Raw genomic sequence first — 18,334 nt, 5'->3', positions numbered from 1 at the left:
GCTTGGTCGCTGATTGGTGTTATTACCTTGGGTAAGTCACTTAAACTCTCTGCACCTCAGTTTACCCAATCTATAAACATAGGGATAAAGAATTTGATCCATGGAGGAAAAAGTCATTTAGTGCACCAGTTATCCAGAGTCACCACAAAGTGCTTTTGAATAGGACTTGATTCATCCACTACTGAAATGAAGCAGGAGAACTGTTCACAAACAGATAGCAGCTCTACATGAGTTAGACACAAAGTGAAAGACTGTATCCAATTAAACTGCATAGGCAGTTGTTAGAAACTTGGCTAAAATACCAGGATTAACACCTACCTGAAAGGCCCAAATGACCACAAGCAGTCAGAATCTCAGTGCGGTCTCATCTGAAAACGGTAGCAACATATTCCAACATACCTTACTCTACACAGAATAATCGGCCCTATTTTTGAACATGTACGTTTTACCTGGTAGGACTTTTGCACCAGCAGAAGTTATTTCTCCTTTCTGTGCCTGCAAGAATCAGGCAAGGACAGACAGTTGCCCTTCTCTTTGGCAGGTTTGAAAGCCACTCGTCTCCTAGGGAGGAGCCTCAAGAGATTCACTTCACTAATCAACAGTAAAAGCGGAGACTGTTCTACATCTCAAGCTTCCCAGAGTACAAAGTGACTCATCAAGTTTGAGAAGTTCAGAAAGATCTAAATTTCTGGCTGTCTCTCCAGCATAAAGGCACTTTTCCACCACAAGGGTCTGCTGTATCACCACACCAGCTGGGAATTCAATGTCTTCCCTAGATGGTGGCAAGAGAAGGACTAAAGGAACCCTCATGTATTACTGAACAGCATGTTCCATCTTAACTCTTCTTCATGACTTCACAACAAGCCACACTGCCCTTTTATTTCCTCCAGAAAAGACTGGGTACATTCCCTTCAGAGTTGGATCAATCAGCAGGGAACATGCCTCAAGAACAAGGTTCATTCACCCTACCTTGGGCTGCCATAACCAAACCCTTCCTGCAGCCCACATTTACCAAAGGCAGTTTGCCAAAAGATGTATTTTTTAAGGCCTAACAAAGAATTCTACAAAGCTCCTACTTCCAAGTAGAGCATAGAGCACTCTTGGCCAAATGTTCATGCTGTACTTGAAACTGCAGTATCATATGTTCATTTTCAGGATTGCAGGCCCAGAGATGAAAGCAGAGGGAAACAGAAGTCTACTGAAATGTCAGTATCTAATTGCTCAAGTATCTAATGTTTGTTTACATGCATAGCTGTGGCTTCAGTCCTGAAATTCCCCCACACAACTCAGTGGCAGAATAAGTCATGGCATACAAATTAAAAAAAAACATCAGGGAATCTTGCATATGTTCAGATGGAATGTTCCCCTTTTGTAACCAGCAAAGACAAACCCAGAAGCCAATGCAAGCACTTGCAGAGAATGATCGGTTATTTCAGCACCAGTGCACCCAATCCTAACAGCTTCATTATACAAATTTCAGCATGTGTCTGGCATTTTAACCAAACTGTCAGGACCAAAAGGCAAAACTCTGACCATGGACATGGCAGTAAACAGTCTTCTCAGTTATCCCTAGCCAATGACCTCCATTTATTTAAGATCTTCTTGCAGCCTGTAGCTAGAGTAACAAGACCCAGTCTCAGTGTCTGAAAGACACTTGGGACCCAAGTGATCTGCTCATTATAAAAAAACTGTTTCATTGTGGTCTGCCAGTGGCATGAGACCAGGGAGCCTTATACAAGGTGTATTACTAGCAAGAACTTTAGCAACAGGAAACTCTCGGGAAGGAATGAGATTTAGTGGACAGAGCAGAGGACTTCTCGTCCTACTTCCTGCCTTAACTGACCTTTGGCAGACATCAGCCTCAGTTTCCCCAGCTGTAATGCAAGTCTTATAGTCACAGAGATGCTGTGATACTTGAGAGGTACATCTCTCTCCATAATGAAGAATTAAGCCTCCTATTGCAAGCTCAATTTTGATCCCTCTACCAAAACTGAACCAACCCACCTGAAATTTCTCATGTCACATCTTAGTCCACGGTAAAGTTCCTTCTTGAAAGGCTAAGGGCAAACTGGACAAGTTTTGGAAATACTGTACATGTAAAGCACTTTGAAATCCTCTGATGAGAAGTTTTTATCAGAGTGCAAAGCACTTATGTTAAGCTACTGTATTCTGGCTTGTTCCACCTCCGACTTGTAACATTTTAGAACTCTATTCCAGAACACCTGAAGTCCTTTGACATTTGAAACTTCAGGGAGATTTTTCTTGGCATTGCAAGAGTGGCGAGAGATTGACAACAAAGCAATATCAAAAGAATATTTTCCAACTAGTACATTTTTGTACCTTGTGGAGCCAGCACTTGATTAATAAGTCACAGACGTTTTAAATTTCTGCCTATGTAAACATTTAAGGCTCTTGTATTCAGAGGTAATGAGGAACAGGGCAAGTACCATTCAATATTCTGTGCCATAGATATTGCCAATTGAAAGCAGAGCAGCTGAACTTGATTCATAAGTTGCTTCAACATCACTCTCACTAATTCAGTGTAGCATCAGAGCACTTTCCATTACCCTGTGCTAAGAAACTGTCTTTGAGTAAGTGGCCCAGATACCAGGGTCCTGCCCTTCGCATTACAGAAAACCTTGGACTACAGATATAAGTGTGTATCACCTAGAAACAGGTTGATATATCGGTTTCCTCTCCCAACAAGGTTTTATAATACAGGGAGAAGACACTAGTAGTCACATGATCTTCGCGTGAGCTCAAAATGTGTGTGCGATGCTGTATAAATAATACAGTCCCCTCTCCAGAGGGTTGACAATCTAAGCAGAAAAGACACACAGGAAGAATTATCCCCAGGTTAAAGAAGTATCCCATTTACAGATTACATGCGCTGACTGAAGCACTGATTAAGTGACTTCTCTACAGTGTCACGGCGAGTCTGTGACAGGGCCAGAAACTGAACCCAGACCTCAAGTCCCAGCTGCAACCACAAGCTCATGCTTAACATAAAACTACATAGATCAGTGAGCAAACAGAATGCTGCAAAGCTGAATTAAGAAGTCACCCAGATACAAACCTCTTAAAAAAAAAAAAAAAAAAAAAAAAAAAACACACACACTCCCTTGCAGCCTTCCTGAACTGTAAAAAAAAAAAAAAAAGTGCTTTCAAGTAAACAATTCACAGGGGAAGTGTGTCAGCTGGGAGACTGCATATCAATGCACACCTAAGACCTGTGGCAATACTAGTACTCAGAACTGCTCAGAGTATTATTACTAATAGAAGCCTGTCCTACTTAACAACTGTTTGCTAGACAGGGCATGGAATACTCCACAGTTCAACTGAGTGAGAAGCTATTGTTAAACTAGCAGTGCCAAGCAAGAAAGGTTCAGGGAAACCCCTGTCACGTTTCTATTATAAAGCTATTTTATGAGCTAACTATGTGCTCAGAGCAGCTTCCTTTTTTTGAAGGGGAGTAGTTTTGTTGATTGTTCCCTCCTCCCCACACACAGCGCTCTGAAAACTTGGACCTTGGAGTCTAGAAAAGAGCAGCAGCCTAGTGAGGGGAGATATTGCAGCACTTACACTGCACCATAAATCTTAGCAATCCATACTCGATACCACTGCACCTAGGAATAGGGGGGGCAATCTCAAAGCTAGAATCCTATCTTAACTACAGATGGAGCAGAATCTTATCCAGATCCTGTGCCCACAAATAGGTTTTAAGGCCACTGCCTAATCAGTTTGACAAAGGTCAGATTACAAACCGTTTTCAGAAAATGGCCTGAAATCTGTAGAGCCTTGCTCAGTTAGAGGTCTCTGAACATTTTAAAACATGTTCGGCCCCATTCACACTGGCCAACTAATAGTCTAAAACCAGTTTGAGAGGAGAGCCACATTTAAACAATGCAAATGCTTTCCAAACATGGTACAATTTACAGTGACAGGTCCAAACTTCCTTGCCTTTTGACAGAAGCTAGAGGACCTACGTTGTTTGGTTGTTGTAAGAAGTTACATGAACATATTAAGCAATATTGTTTTGATTGTACAGTACAAGCATCTCGTGGTTTGTTTTTTTTTCAGGAAGTCTGAGTATATTAAACATCTAACAAATTGCCCTAACAGGTTTACCCATTCCCTTGAGAGCTAGTTAGCTTAAAAAAAGTGAATTAAAACCCAATTAAGGTCCTACACATGCTCTCGATTCTCACCTGCAACTGTCGCTTTCATAACCACCTTTTTTTATTTCAGATATTCTTCTCTTCTATTTGTGTGATTGAGAAGGACCAACTATGCAGGAGAAAGTGCCATCATAAGCTAAAAAGGAACTGAAAAGAATAAGGACAAGCACTTTTTTCTAATCTCTTCCAGTTCCTTTTAGGTGTCATTTGTAGCTGTAATAGGCAAATACAATTTTTGCAGAAATATTTATGCAGAACATGCCCCTTGCTCTCTATGGTCCTTTGAATCCTACTCATTTAGTGACAAAAAGCACTAACACTCATTAGCTGCACAGAGCCAATTCAGCTGAGTGAGCTGGGTCTAGTCTAACTCGTGTCATCAGCAGAATTATCAATCAAGTGTGATTAACATGTGATCTTTATTTCTAGGGACAGTGCAATGGGCAAAAAGATCTCAGCTAGATTTTCAGATCATAGGCAACCATTGCAGCACTAGGAGTTAGTCATGTTTTGCCTGGTAAATTGAATGAGAACTAATAAAAATACCAGACACTTTTCTGCCTGTAACTGCATGTGGACTGTCTGAAGTTGTTTTCAGTGTTTAATCATTACACTGTCTCCTATGTTATTCCCTAAACCAAAGGAAACTTGCTAGTATTACTGAAAATTGAGTGAAACACACTTGCTGCAGCTTATGTGAAGCAGCAACTGAGTCCCTTCCCTCAACACACACATGCAAGAAAGCTCTTAATTTTTTACAACAGAAGTTTCTCCTTTATATCAGTTTACAGTCCACGGCTCAAAACAACCTCAGTTTTCCCCTCTGCCAGCCAACATTCACAGCCACTTGACACCAGCAGACCAAAATGAAAGGCTTATTCCAAAGGTTCTGGCTGAGAAGCAATACTCCATTACTGTTACAAGCCTCGCTAAAACTTTTTGAATACAACTCAAGATATTTTAGACCACAAGATCATTTCACTGCTTCCTGCTTCAGAATTTTCCAATGAAGATGAAAAGAAAGTTGTAAGCAGAAGTATCCTGCTCAAGCCAGCCACTGACTTGTTTGATTCGTAAGATTTTGTATTCCTTGGACTTCCTTTTACTTACATAAGTAGTAAACTATGCTGGTTTAAGATTAGATGATCTCTGGACACTAACTGGTCAGCAGGAAATATTTATGTTCATGTTACATGAAGGACATGAGGTATGTTTTGGAGAGGAAGAAGCAGCAACTATATAGTCAAGGAGCCAAGACCTCAGTGTATGCAGACCAGCAATCCTACAATTTGATCCATGCTTAGCAGACTTCTGAGCCTGTGAGGAACCCCACTGGCTTCATGTTGCAAGATCAGGATCTGAAAATGGGGCTTGGCTTTAAACCTACACAAAACAGGACTAAACTTTGTCTACAGTTGGCCCCTTGTTAGCAATCTCAGCAACAGCCAACGGCTGCATTGGACATGCAAACTGAACTCCCTTTCCTGTCTCCTAGTTCTTTTTTAATAGAATTGTACTGCCACTGTCTACGCTCTACCTTTAAACAGAGGATTCAGCCTGCAGGTCTGTCCAGCTGGCACTTTTCACAAGCACAAATCACATTTTAAAACTGAAAAGCTGCTGTGCGTTTTGTTGTTTCTTGCCACTTCAGAGCTTAGGGCTAGAAAGTCACTAAAACTGACAACTGCACAAGTAATCTCCACATCACCTGGTTTGGTGTGATCCTGCTTTTCCCCTCTCTCCTCCCTTCCATACTGGGAGCTGGCATGTGCCTGCCACCTTCCATTGGGAACACAGAGGTAAAGAACATTGAAAATTCAAGTTATGTCTCTTGTACAGTTCTCCTTGTGATTTCAGTGTGCCTTTAGTGCAGAATTAACCCAGGCTTTTTACTTGGGTGTTGCCCTGAACTCCCCGCCCCTGTTTATACACCAAAACCTCACCCAAGTAGTGCTTTCATCACGGCCTGGCCCAATTGGGGATGTGGGTTAGAGTCAGGGTTCCACTTTCACGCAGACCAGTAACCCACGTGCTTTTCAGTGAGGATGCAGGCTAAAATACTTGTGTGCTGATGGCCCTCCAACACCTTCTCACAGTTCCCCACCCACTTCCCCCTCCTTTTGTGCCTCAAAGGAGGGATTCATTCTTCTATAATTCACTGGGAAAGGAGAGTGGCTCAGCTTACTGCAACTCAAAGAACCATGGGATGTACCACCAGAAGTCCTAGCAAGTCACACTGGGGAGTGTTGCACCAATGAGGAGACAGTAACATGGGTACGGTTTTGCTGACATGTGCTTTATGTAATAGTTTGGAAAACTAGTAGCCCAATCCTCCTTTCCGCCTCCATTAACCACACTTTCCTTCCGTAGTCCATTCAGTACAGCTTTCTACCTGCTGCTCTATACCCTCTCTTATATCCTCCTTCCTTGGTTAGTTCTTTGTTCATTCACATTAATTTTGCATTGAGGCTTATTTACCTGCCTAATATTTTAGTATTAGATAGTGGAACATATGCATCTCAAGAAGAGGATTTATCTTTAACAGTACCTGTGCATTTCTTTCTCCACATTTGTCATATCACAGCCTATCAGAGCTCTCTTCCTGCATACCTGCATCATTTTGTTAAGCAGGAATTGTGTGATTTTATTACCAACCTATTCATCTCGTTTTAAAATGGACTGCCCTGGAGGGTATGGCTGAAAGATCTAAGCATCACATATGAAATACTCAGTCTCTGCAAACTCAAAGCTGAATTCCAGCAGGCTCTCGCTCAGCCCATCATCCTTATGAGGTAGGGAAAAAACAGAGCTCCATATAATTTACTGCATAGATGCCTTCAGGATGAGACTAAAGACCAACACATGCTCTCTTAAGGCATTAGCAGCCTCTTGGCACTTTTTATACAGGCTTGCACCAGTGTCCTAGCCAGAGATTCCCTTTCCATACCACTATGCCACAGCATAATGCAAGTCATACAATCAACTCAGGATTGAATAAGGACTGGGAATGGCTGAGCCATTACAAACATTGAATCTATCTCCCCTTGTAAGTATTCACACTTCTTATCAAACTGTCTGTACTCGGCTAGCTTGATTATCACTTCAAAAGTTTATTTTTTCCCCCCTCTTACTTAATTGGCCTCTCAGAGTTGGTAAGACAACTCCCACCTGTTCATGCTCGCTCTCTCTCTGTGTGTGTGTGTGTGTGTGTGTGTGTGTGTGTGTGTGTGTGTGTGTGTGTGTGTGTGTGTGTGTGTGTGTGTGTGTGTGTGTGTGTGTGTGTGTGTGTGTGTATATATCTCCTCAATATATGTTTCACTCTATATGCATCCGAAGAAGTGGGCTGTAGTCCACGAAAGCTTATGCTCTAATAAATTTGTTAGTCTCTAAGGTGCCACAAGTACTCCTGTTCTTTTTGCGGATACAGACTAACACGGCTGCTACTCTGAAGCAAGTCATTTGGCCACCAACCCAAATGTGCCTGCCTCTCGGCAGGCAAATGAAGAAAGTCTTCTGTGTTATGTAAAGGACTCTGAGATCAGAGGCACCAGATCAATATCTAAAATAGTGGACACTAGAGAAGTAGAGCCTGCCCCGGCACTCAGGAGACTGAGTTCCATTCTTGGCTCTGCCAATGCCTGCAGGGGGACCTTGGGCAAGTCACATCCCCATTTGTAAAATGGGGACAATGTAAAGCGCTCCGAGAACTACTGAAGCAAAGCCATGCAAGAGCTAGATGGTGTTATTAATTTAGAAGCCCCTAACTTCCACCTTTCTAGACATCTCACCTAAGCACTAGGCAGGGACCCAGCCTCCTGCACCATGTCCACAAGCGTATTTCTCCATTTATTCCTTAGGGTGCCCAAGTTCGTGCCCAGTTCTTTGAAGTCTCCTATTACTTCTTGTTTCTACTATTGAGAAGGCGTTGCAGGACTCAAAACTAGGTTTCTGGAATTCCCCCAGGAATCTTGTGTGAAGGAAGATTCCCAGATTGCTTATTTACAGACAGAATGCCCATTGCTAGATGCAGTATCTGAATGCTGGACAATCCTTTTCAAAAGAGTTAAACTGGGCACAATGCCCAGAACAGCCAGACATTCCCTCAAACAACACACTAAAGAGTAGTCCAAAAAAGTAAGATGGTGGAAAAAGCAGAAACTGGTAAGTTATGTACAGACCTGAAGAGATGAGACCTGAACTCAGTTACAGCGAGAAACCATGGGAAACCTGTGGGCATGAAAAAGAACACTTGCAATCCTGTACCCAGAAAGAACTTCGAAAAGAGGATTGAGGATAACCCAGCTGACCTGAGACACAGGGAAGAGATGGCTGCTACCCAAGAAAATGAAAGCTTGTTTCATGCCTTCCCTGCCTCAAGAGTGCTTTGGCAAAAACACAGTGGGGGGGAACTTAGCCTCGTCCTTCCACAACTCAGAGCCTCACCCTGCATCAGAGAAGAGCTGTGATATTCCCCTATCATTTGTAATGCTCAGAGATCTGCATGGCAAAAGCCCCGCAACGTGCAGCCTGCACGCTCCTAACTTGGTCCCCCAGCAACCCTTATTCTTACTAGAAAGGAAGGTCCAGATGCTACACACTCCAGTATCTCCCCTGCACCACTCCATCTTACAGCGGCTTTCTCCAACCCAGCACTATGGGTACAATTTTCAAAAGCACACGAGTGACTTAGGACTCGGAAAGTCCTACCTTACCCAATGCCTGATTTTGCCCCGATGATCCACTACTAGGAAGTCACATTTGGCTGCTTCAATAGCATGGGCTAGTCTACCCCACCAACTCCTTCAGCATTGCTAATGTGGCCCTCAGCTGACCTTCAGTTGACCTTCTTTCTAGCCTGAGTTCTCCTCAGTAAGGTACATCACCACTCAAACATGACTTTAAATCCCTATTCTAAACTCACACAAACGAAGGAGCCATAAAATATTTAGCGCTAGAAGTGTCTATTGTTCTTTAACCACTCCCTGCTCTTTGCACTCATGATAAAGACGATTACCAGCCCCAACTGGTGGTACTCAGACCTCTCCCCCATTGAGTCACTTCCCTGGGCATGCTTTTATGTTATCTTTAAAGTGAAATTCCCCTCTGGGCATACCTCCAGCTCATATTTGTTTTAATCCAGAAAATATATCTCAGTACACCATGAGAAAACATCAAAGAACGGCTCCTTCAACTGTAAATGTAAATATAAGTATACACTGTTATTCTCGAACTGATTGTCAGACACCTGTTACTTAGTGATTTACCCTACAGGGTACCCTACAGGGTAAATCACTAAGTAACAGGTGTCTGACAATCAGTTCGAGAATAACCGTGTATACTTTTTTTCTTATATTTACATTTACAGTTGAAGGAGCCGTTCTTTGATGTTTTCTCATGGTGCCCCGAGTTTGTCGTACTGGGATATATTTTCTGGATTAAAACAAATATGAGCTGGAGGTATGCCTGTTACTTTGTGATTTACCCTATAGCCTTCCCTAGAATTAATACAATATTTTTCACTGCCCAAGCGATCTCCTGCCACCCCCACTCATCTGCCCCCTTCCCCTCCTATTGCCTTTTCATCTGCCCCTTCAGCTTTATATCAAGGGCAAGGCTGACATTTACATTTTGTTTTGTGTTGCTATTTTTCACACCCTTGTAGTTGTTTTAATGGGAGCACCGCAAGCCACAGTAGAGTGAAATGTAATTGAGAACATGGCTGGTGTAGAACACTTATTAAACAACCTCCCTGCCCGCAGGAAACAGAGAGAAGTCACAGACTGCACTTCATGGGGATGCTCCTGAAGGATTACAAACGTTGAGAGGAATGAACAAGTCAGCAGTCATTCAGGTCTTAGCGGCAGGGACACAAGTTAATTTCATAGGCTAGAGTGAAAACAGACCACAACAGAAAGAGGATGACACAGACAGAGACACAAACACAGGGAAGACTGCACCCAAACCCTCTGATACTCTGAGGCCACTTGGCCACTCAGTCTTGCTATTTGAAAAAAAAAAATCAATCCCACCTGTAATGCTAGGGATCCCATTCAGTCCCCTTTATGCAGCAGCAATGAAAGATGGAGTGTGCCTACTGCTATGAAGATGACAAAACTCCACAGGTCAGAGCTCCTCTATCACTATCAATTTTTTGAAAACCTCAAGCAGTTTTGCTGTAGTCATGTCAGTCCCAGGATATGAAAAGGAAGTGTCACACATAAAACCAAGTGAGCCCCTCAAGTCACAAACTAAGTTCATTTTGCAGAATCAAATCTATATTGGATATTTGCCCAACTTATCCCAACTCCACCCTGAACAATTCCCATGCCTCCTATTGCAGGTAAATTTAGTAACTGCTGTTCATAAGGACATTGTGTAACCATAAAATTAGCACACAAAAGTTTCCTGCTTGGATCCATCTGATCCAAAGTAAAAATTCAAAAAGGTAAATTAACAGGATACTAGAAGTGACCAAGGAAATTTCTAAGCTACTGTCAATCCCCAATCTCATATTTCAATTTAAATTCAGCTTCCAGCATACAGGACAAAGAGCAGAACCTGAGTTGCTGAACTACCTCCAGGTGCAGCGTGCAAATGGATATAAAAGCCTAATCCACATTACGGTTTGGGACCATGTACCCCACAGACTTCCAACATGGATGTGTGCCTACAAGTCACAAGTCATTCCTGCAAGCAAGTAACATTATGAACATGAATTCTTCCACTAAATTCAATGGGACTACTCGCATGTTTAAGTGTTTGCAGGATTGGGGCTTGTGTCACAAACACATTCAAAAGCCTGGCTAGAAGTTGGCCTTCTAGGGACTTAGGAAAGTTGTGAAGAGGAAAAGGGAGTCTATAATAATTTTTCTGTTAGCATGGTCATTTTTAGAGAGATCCTGAATACGTGGGAGCAAACAGCTTGCTCAACAGCAGTTTGACACTTTTTAGTTGTCACCATTCATGCTCAAACATGCACATGTCTGAGCATCTGAGACTGCACATACACAGCAAGCTAGCACATCAGATGTCAAACACTGCCTCCCTGTCCTGTATAACGCAAGCCATCATCCTACTGACATAGAAAGGGTCATCATAACCATCACATGTTGAAAAGAAGTGTGATCAAGCTGCTGCAGCTAGAACAAGGGATTGATGATACTTTTGTGGTATGCATTTAACTGAGGTGCACATATTTTCAAACACATCTATCTCCTAACATAGACAGGTCCAAAGTGTTTGAATGCTTTCTGACCCAGAACAGAAGCAGCAAATGTCAATTCTTTTCTCTCTCTGTTTTGTATATTAAAGTGTGACCCAAGCAAACATACAACGTTTACACTTTGTGGGGAGAAATCAGAAATATTTACAGCAGGCAAACAAACGTCCTTTGCTTTTCATCAACTCATCTCACTGACTCCCTGCCGTTCATCTCAATGGGTACCTTGACATGGCGTTACCCCTAACAATTATCCGTAAGGCAAAACAGGGAAAGAACAGGTTAAAGAATATTTAGGCAAGTTAGAGGTATTCAAGTCAGCAGGGCCTGATTAAATTCATCCTAAGGTTCTTAAGGAACTAGCTGAAGCAATCTCGGAACCATAAGCAATTATCTTTGAGAACTCATGGAGGACAGATGAGGTCCCAGAGGGCTGGAGAACGGCAAACAGTACTTATCTTTAAAAAGGGGAACAAAGAGAACCCAGGGAATTATAGACCTGTCATCCTAACGTCAATACTTGTAAAGATATTGGAACAAGTTATTAAACAAGCAATCTGTAAGCACTTTAAGGACAATAGGGTTACAAGGAATAGTCAGCATGGATTTGTCAAGAACAAATCATGCCAAACCAAACTAACTTCGTTCTTGGACAAGGGTTGCTGGCCTAGGGTTTTGTTTTCTTTTTTTTTTTTGGGGGGGGGGGGGGGGAGGGGAGGAAGAGAGAGCAGTTCACATGAAATACCTTGATTTTATCAAGGGTTTTGACACAGTCCCATGTGACATTCTCATAAGCAAACTAGGGAAATGTGCACTCACCTTATAGTAACTTCAACAAGGTTACAACTGGTTGAAAGACCATACTCAAAGAGTAGTCATCAGCGGTTTGCTGTCCAACTGGGAGGACATATCTAGTGAAGTCACAAGAATGGCCGTATTGGGTCAGACCAAAGGTCCATCTAGCCCAGTATCCTGTCTTCCGACAGTGACCAATGCCATGTCCCATAGAGGCCAGTTCTTGATCTAGTACTATTCAATATTTTCATTAATAACTTGGATAACAGAGTGAAGAGCATGCTTATAAAATCTGCAGATGACATGATAGTGGGAGGGGTTACAAGCACTTTAGAGAAGAGAATTAGAATTCAAAATGACCTTGATAAATTAGAGAATTTTTCTGAAATCAACAAGATGAAATTCTATAAAGACAAGCACAAAGCACTTCACTTAGGAAGGAAAAGGCAAATGCAAACCTACAAAATGGGGAATGACTGGCTAAGTGGTAGTACTGCTGAAACCAACCTGGGGGTTACAGTGGATCACAAATTGAATACAACTCAATATGAAGCAGCTGTGGAAAAGGCTAATATCATCCTGAGGTGTATTAACAGGAAAGTTGTAAGTCAGATAGGAGCCAATTGTCCCGCTCTTCTCAGCATCTGTGAAGCTCCAGCTGGAGTACTGCCTCCAATTTTGGGCACCACAATTTAGGAAAGAGGTGGCTAAATTAGAGTGTGTCCAGAGGAGAGCAACAAAAATGATAAAAGGTTTAGACAACCTGACCTATGAGGAACAGTTTAAAAAATGGGCATGTTTAGTCTTGAGAAAAGAAGACCAAGGGGAAGACCTGATAACAGTCTTCAAAATACATTAAAGGCTGTTATAAAAAGAATGGGCATCAGTTGTTCTCTTTCTCCACTGAAGGTAGGACAAGGCGTAATGGGCTTAATCTGCAGCAAGAGAGATTTATGTTCAATATTAGGAAAAAACTATTAGGATAGTTAAACTCTGGCATAGTTTCCCAAGGGAGATTCCAGAACCCCCATCATTTTGGAGGTTTCTAAGAACAGGTTGGACAAACACCTGTCAGGGGTGGTCTAAGTTTACTTGGTCCTGCCTGAGCCCATGAAGCTAGACTTGACCTCTTAAGATTCCATCCCTGCCCTGCAAGTCTATTTGCCACTGTAGAGGGGAAGACAGATCAAATTTAGCCACAGATATTGAAGAAAGATCCTCCCTACCTCAGAAGGATGCCACCAAGTGACACGCAAGCAAACCTAGCCCTGAACTCTCAGGCCATCCTCCTCCAGCTCAAACAGCCAGAGGGAAAGGATAGCAGGGAACAGGATCCGCAGCATTTTCCAACAGCGGGACTGGAACCGCATGGAAGGAAAACTGCAAAGAGCTGCACCCTGAGAAATGCAATGGCCATTTGTGAGTTGCTTACACGAAAGGAAGGAGAAGAAAAGCAGCTACACAAAGAGCTGAAAAGCCACAAAGCAAGGTAAATTACACATCACAGACCATTCAGAGCCAGGGCAAAGGACCATGGCCCCCAGCATAACTAATCCTCAGTCCTAACTGGGAACTAATGTAATACAAGTGTTTAAACAGTAACATGACTAAAAACCACAGAAATTACAGCGGGGAGAAGGTATGCCCAGCCCGGCTGGGGAGTCAGGGGACAATCAGAGACAGAGAGGACATTTCCTTAAGCATCCCCAACCCCCGATTTCCCAGCCCACCTGCAATGGCCCCCACTCTGCCCCAAGCACCCTGCGAACCAACCTCACCCGCTCCAAGGGCTGAACTCCTACCCGCCCACGGGTACTCCCAGTCCCCCACGGGTACCCTAGCAACCACCCCACACAGACCCCCGGACTCGGCTCCAGCACCCCTCCCCCCACCAGGCATTCAACCGCCTGGAGTGGCCCAGCAGCCTGCCTCGCGAGCCCCCGCCCAGCCACCCCGCCCCGCCGCCCGCGCAGACCCCTACCCCCCGAACCGCCGCCCTCTGGGACCCCGCCCCCAACCGTTTCCCCCCCACACCGTGGAGGGGGCTGAGGCGGGCGCTGCCCTCCGGAGCGGGACCCACCTGAGCAGGCTGGAGAGCGGGTGCCCCCCGCCGCCGCCGCCCCCCGAGCCGCCGCTGCTGCCGCCCCCCGAGCCGAAGCCCGAGCTGAGGCGCTTGCCCGAGAGCAGCTTCTCCACGGCGGGCAGGTTGCCGGTACGGGCGGCCTCCAGCAGCTCCTGCTCCTTCCCCATGGCCCGGCCCCGCCGGCCGGGGCCCCGCACTCCCCGGTTACCGGCACCCGCGAACCGCCACCGCCGCCTACCCCCCACCTAGCGCCGCCAGCGCCCGCCCCGGCGCGTCCTTCCGGGGCGGGGCCACGCCGGTCCCACCCCCAGCAACGGGAAGCTCCGCCCACACAAGGGGAACCGAGAAGGGCTCCCGCCCAGCACGGGGAGGGACCTGGAGGGGCTCCTCCCCCAGAGAGGGGCGGCTCCAGGAGAGGCTACGCCCACACAATAAAGCGATGAATACTACTACTCGGCGTGGGGCAGGGTCGATGTAACCACGCCCTCGAAGGGGCGGGGCAATACATAACCCCACCCCCATAGGGGGCTGAGAGATGCTCCCCCTGTAGCTAGAAGCAGGGAATAACCCCTGATTCTGGGGGAGTATCAGAGTATAAATCCCAACCCAGAGGTGAGATGAAGGGATTGGGAATAATGCCAGGGGGTGGGGGACTCATAGGAGAAGTGACATAATATAACCCCAGCCACCCACCCCCACCTCTCCAGAAATAATTCCACCCTCCCAGAAAGGGGAAAAAATAGTTAATACTGAGGTCCCACAACAGTGCCCATAATAATGCAGCACCACACACTGATTATCTTCTGCACGGTTAAGGGGGAGCCACGTGCGTTAGAGACCAAGCCAGCAGAGCTCAAGACTTCACCTTGCAGATATACCACTGCCATCGCTCTGCAGCATCAATCCTGTTTTACAATCTCACAAAGAGCAACCTGCTGTGTGAAATACACAAGGTCTACTTAGCCTTCCTTCTATGGAAGGGAAAAGGAGCAGCTTACCATGGAGAAGTCTTTCAGGTGAAGCCTCCAAAATCCTGAGGGCCTTTGTAGGGATGATAATAAATGCATAAGTGCCTGTGAAATTCAGTGTCTAACAAAGGAAATGTAGCAGTTACTAAGCTCAGCCATCCTAACCAAGGATAGCATCCAAAACCCCAATTCTTCTGCAGTAGTGACCTTGCCTGGTCCTCAAACCTACATGCCAGAGGTAGTGTCCAATGCATCGCTTTCCTGTCCCAGGGAACGCCTGATCCCCAGACCTCCTGCTTCATGACTGAAAGCTGATACAAGGAGCCCATGATGACATTTGCATACATTAATAAAAAGGGAAGAATAATGATCTGGTTCCATGTCCCATAAGGAATGAAGTTGAAGGAATTAGACTGTTTACCTGTCTTCTAAGACAAATGTAAGGCACATCCTCCAGTGGTACATTAACACCTCTGCCTCCTAGCCCACAAGAAGCATCATAGATCAAGTATGACCCAAGAATCAAATTAGTATCTTGCATATGTGATATGATTTGGGAGGGCAAAAACTCACCACCAGGGTTGGTGCCTTGTTATCAGTCTTATCAGCAGAGACCAGAGACTAAGCACCCTTCCAAGCCCACTGGGCACCAGTCCCTTCAACTCAGATTAGAAGGACAGCAGCAAAGTAACATGGGGAAAAAATAGAATTGATGCTGCTCAGACTGTAGCTGCTCTACATATAAACACAAACCTCCAGGGCAGTCAAGCCAGCACCTTTCACTAGCACTAAAATAATCGTATCTTTTTTTAAAGGAACATGCTGCCTCATGTTTTTGAAACATGATATTTCAGCTTCAGTGGAGAATCCTCAAGGCAGGCAGATGTTCTAATTACCTTGTTTTGTGTCATCTCAGCATATCTAGCTCACGGCTGTATGTAAACACCATTAAAACATTTAAGTTTTGTCTACCTACTTTTGGACTTCCCCAGAAGCTAGTATGGCGTTTTTCTACTGCTCAACTTATCATATTTTTGCTTGACCACCTTCAGTCTGGCGCTCTCAATGCAATTTCCACAAATGAATTAATTCTCACAATCTCCCTGTAAGGTAGGTATTCTTACTCCTATTTTACACTTGGGGAAACTGAGTCAGAAACTAAATGACTTGTCCAAGATCATACAGAGATTAAGACCAAACCTAGTTCTGTTTATTCCTACTCTTATGCTTTATCTACAACACTATTCATAGTCGATCTCATGGCAAAATATAGCACTGGAATAGGCCCTGTGGTTTAGCCCTCTGGCACAATCATCAAGAGAGTTCAACCGCTTCTGAGATAGCATAGTCAAAGTCCAACAGAAACCCAAATAATCCTTAGCCCTGCTAGGCTCACTTTTCAGCCCCCTTTCTTTCAGATGAACCCCACCTAAAGCAAACTACATCAACAGGTTCCTGATGACCAATCTAATTTACAGTTTGTGTTAGACACACCCTTCCATAGGAAGGCTCTAGCAGATCATAATCTTCAATTAATTCCGAACACCAACCACACTTCACACACACACCCCTACAAACTTTGTCGGGTGTATGCTGACATAATTTGCATCAATCAAAGTCTGTAGTGGAGACATGGCTTTAGACAATTCTAACGGTATGTCTACACTATGGAAACTATACCAGCATACCTATGTTTAGATTCAATACAATCCTTCTCCTTCAGTAATTCATGCTGTAATCTTACCTCTGCATTATTCATGCTCTTTTGTATGTGACTTGTAGAAGAATCCTTACATTTAACAAATACAAATAACTAAGGAGAAATTAATTCTAAGTCTTTTTTAATACATTAAGGTAGTTTAAAAGATCTACTGAACTAATGAGGCTAATATCCATCTTAAATCATTCTGGTCCTATCTTTTTCACAATAGCAATGAATGAGAGATGTCATTTGTATTTCATGATAATAGCAGCACACTACCTAGTTGAATGTCTGGTTCAGTCAGAAGCTTTCCCCATGTGAGTGTCATTATGCTGACAAATGTCAGGTATCTGTTTACCAAGTAAAACTCAAGGCTTCTTTCTTGAGAGTGTTAACTCCTTCCTGTTTTACAAAAGGGGAGTCTCTCAGTTGTGTTATGATTATTAGTGAATATTAATCCATAAAGAAAACACTGTTTAAAAATATACTAGGGAAAGATGGTGTGATGGGTTATATGAACCTCACACTGGCCAGGAGGGGTTAACAAGCTGCAATGACTCCAATCAGTCCCACCAGATTATCTCTGGAATCCAGGGGGTCAGATTCCCAGCGTGCAATTTTCTCCATCCCATAATGCTATCTATAGACCATAATTTTCACATCTTTTTTTTAAATACACCACAAACCTGTGTGGAACATTTTGGTGTTTGCCATCTCTGACAGAAGCATGGAGCCCATAAAGCTCTGCACTATTCTCATGAAAGTTGCAAATACAGGATGCATGATTCTCCTGTATTTGCAGACCCTCAGGAAGTACCACAACAACCAGGGACATGAGGATTTCTTTGAGGACAGATTGCTGAGGGACATAGCAAAAAACAATTAAAAGCGCTTGGTGGCGTTCCTGAAGCAGTTGCAGACAGTGGAGTGCCACTTCTGGGCCTGAGAATCAACACTGAGTGGTAGGATTGCATTGTAATGCAGCTTTGGGGTGAGGAGCAGTGGCTGCAGAACTCTTGTATGTGAAAGGCCTCATTCCTGGATCTGTGTGCCAAGCGCGCTCCATCCTTATAGCGCAGAGATACCAGAATAAGAGTTTCAGTCACGATTTCATCGTTTACATCATCCTAGTTCTCTTTCTGGCATACAGAAGAGAGGGGTGGTCTCTGAAATGAGGGCTACACAGAAAAGGGAGAGAGAGAGACAGTGTGTGTGTGTGGGGGGGGTGTACCATAGGAGAATGATGTAATATCTAAGCAACTGTGGTCCAAAAAATAATAAAATGTCACACATTTAGCACCTTTCAATCAAGGATCTCAAAGCCCTTCTCAAACATGAATTAATCCTCACCACAGCCCTGTGAAGAATGTAAATATTACCCATTTTACA

At 44.0% G+C, this 18,334-nt stretch overlaps 1 protein-coding gene across 23 annotated transcripts in view; it reads right to left on the bottom strand.

Annotated features, from left to right (window-relative positions):
- ANKS1A (ankyrin repeat and sterile alpha motif domain containing 1A) overlaps nucleotides 1-14,585 on the bottom strand; it is a 163,217-nt gene extending 148,632 nt beyond the window's left edge. For 6 of the 23 annotated variants that reach the window (XM_065591688.1, XM_065591691.1, XM_065591689.1 and 3 more), the window contains exon 1: nucleotides 14,273-14,584. In XM_065591688.1, coding sequence (XP_065447760.1) covers nucleotides 14,273-14,442 — 170 coding nt within the window. In that variant the 5' untranslated portion in view covers nucleotides 14,443-14,584. Of the gene's footprint in view, nucleotides 1-14,272 lie in introns of all 23 variants that reach the window. The other 17 variants (XM_065591703.1, XM_005309688.5, XM_065591700.1 and 14 more) reach the window with 6 other exon arrangements.
- Between the last annotated feature and the right edge of the window lie 3,749 nt (nucleotides 14,586-18,334).

This window comes from Chrysemys picta, chromosome 4, assembly GCF_011386835.1.
Source record: "Chrysemys picta bellii isolate R12L10 chromosome 4, ASM1138683v2, whole genome shotgun sequence".
In the NCBI taxonomy this organism is placed as follows: Eukaryota; Metazoa; Chordata; order Testudines; family Emydidae; genus Chrysemys; species Chrysemys picta.
Note: the sequence above shows the minus strand (reverse complement) of the source record. Positions and strands in the feature narration are given on the sequence as shown.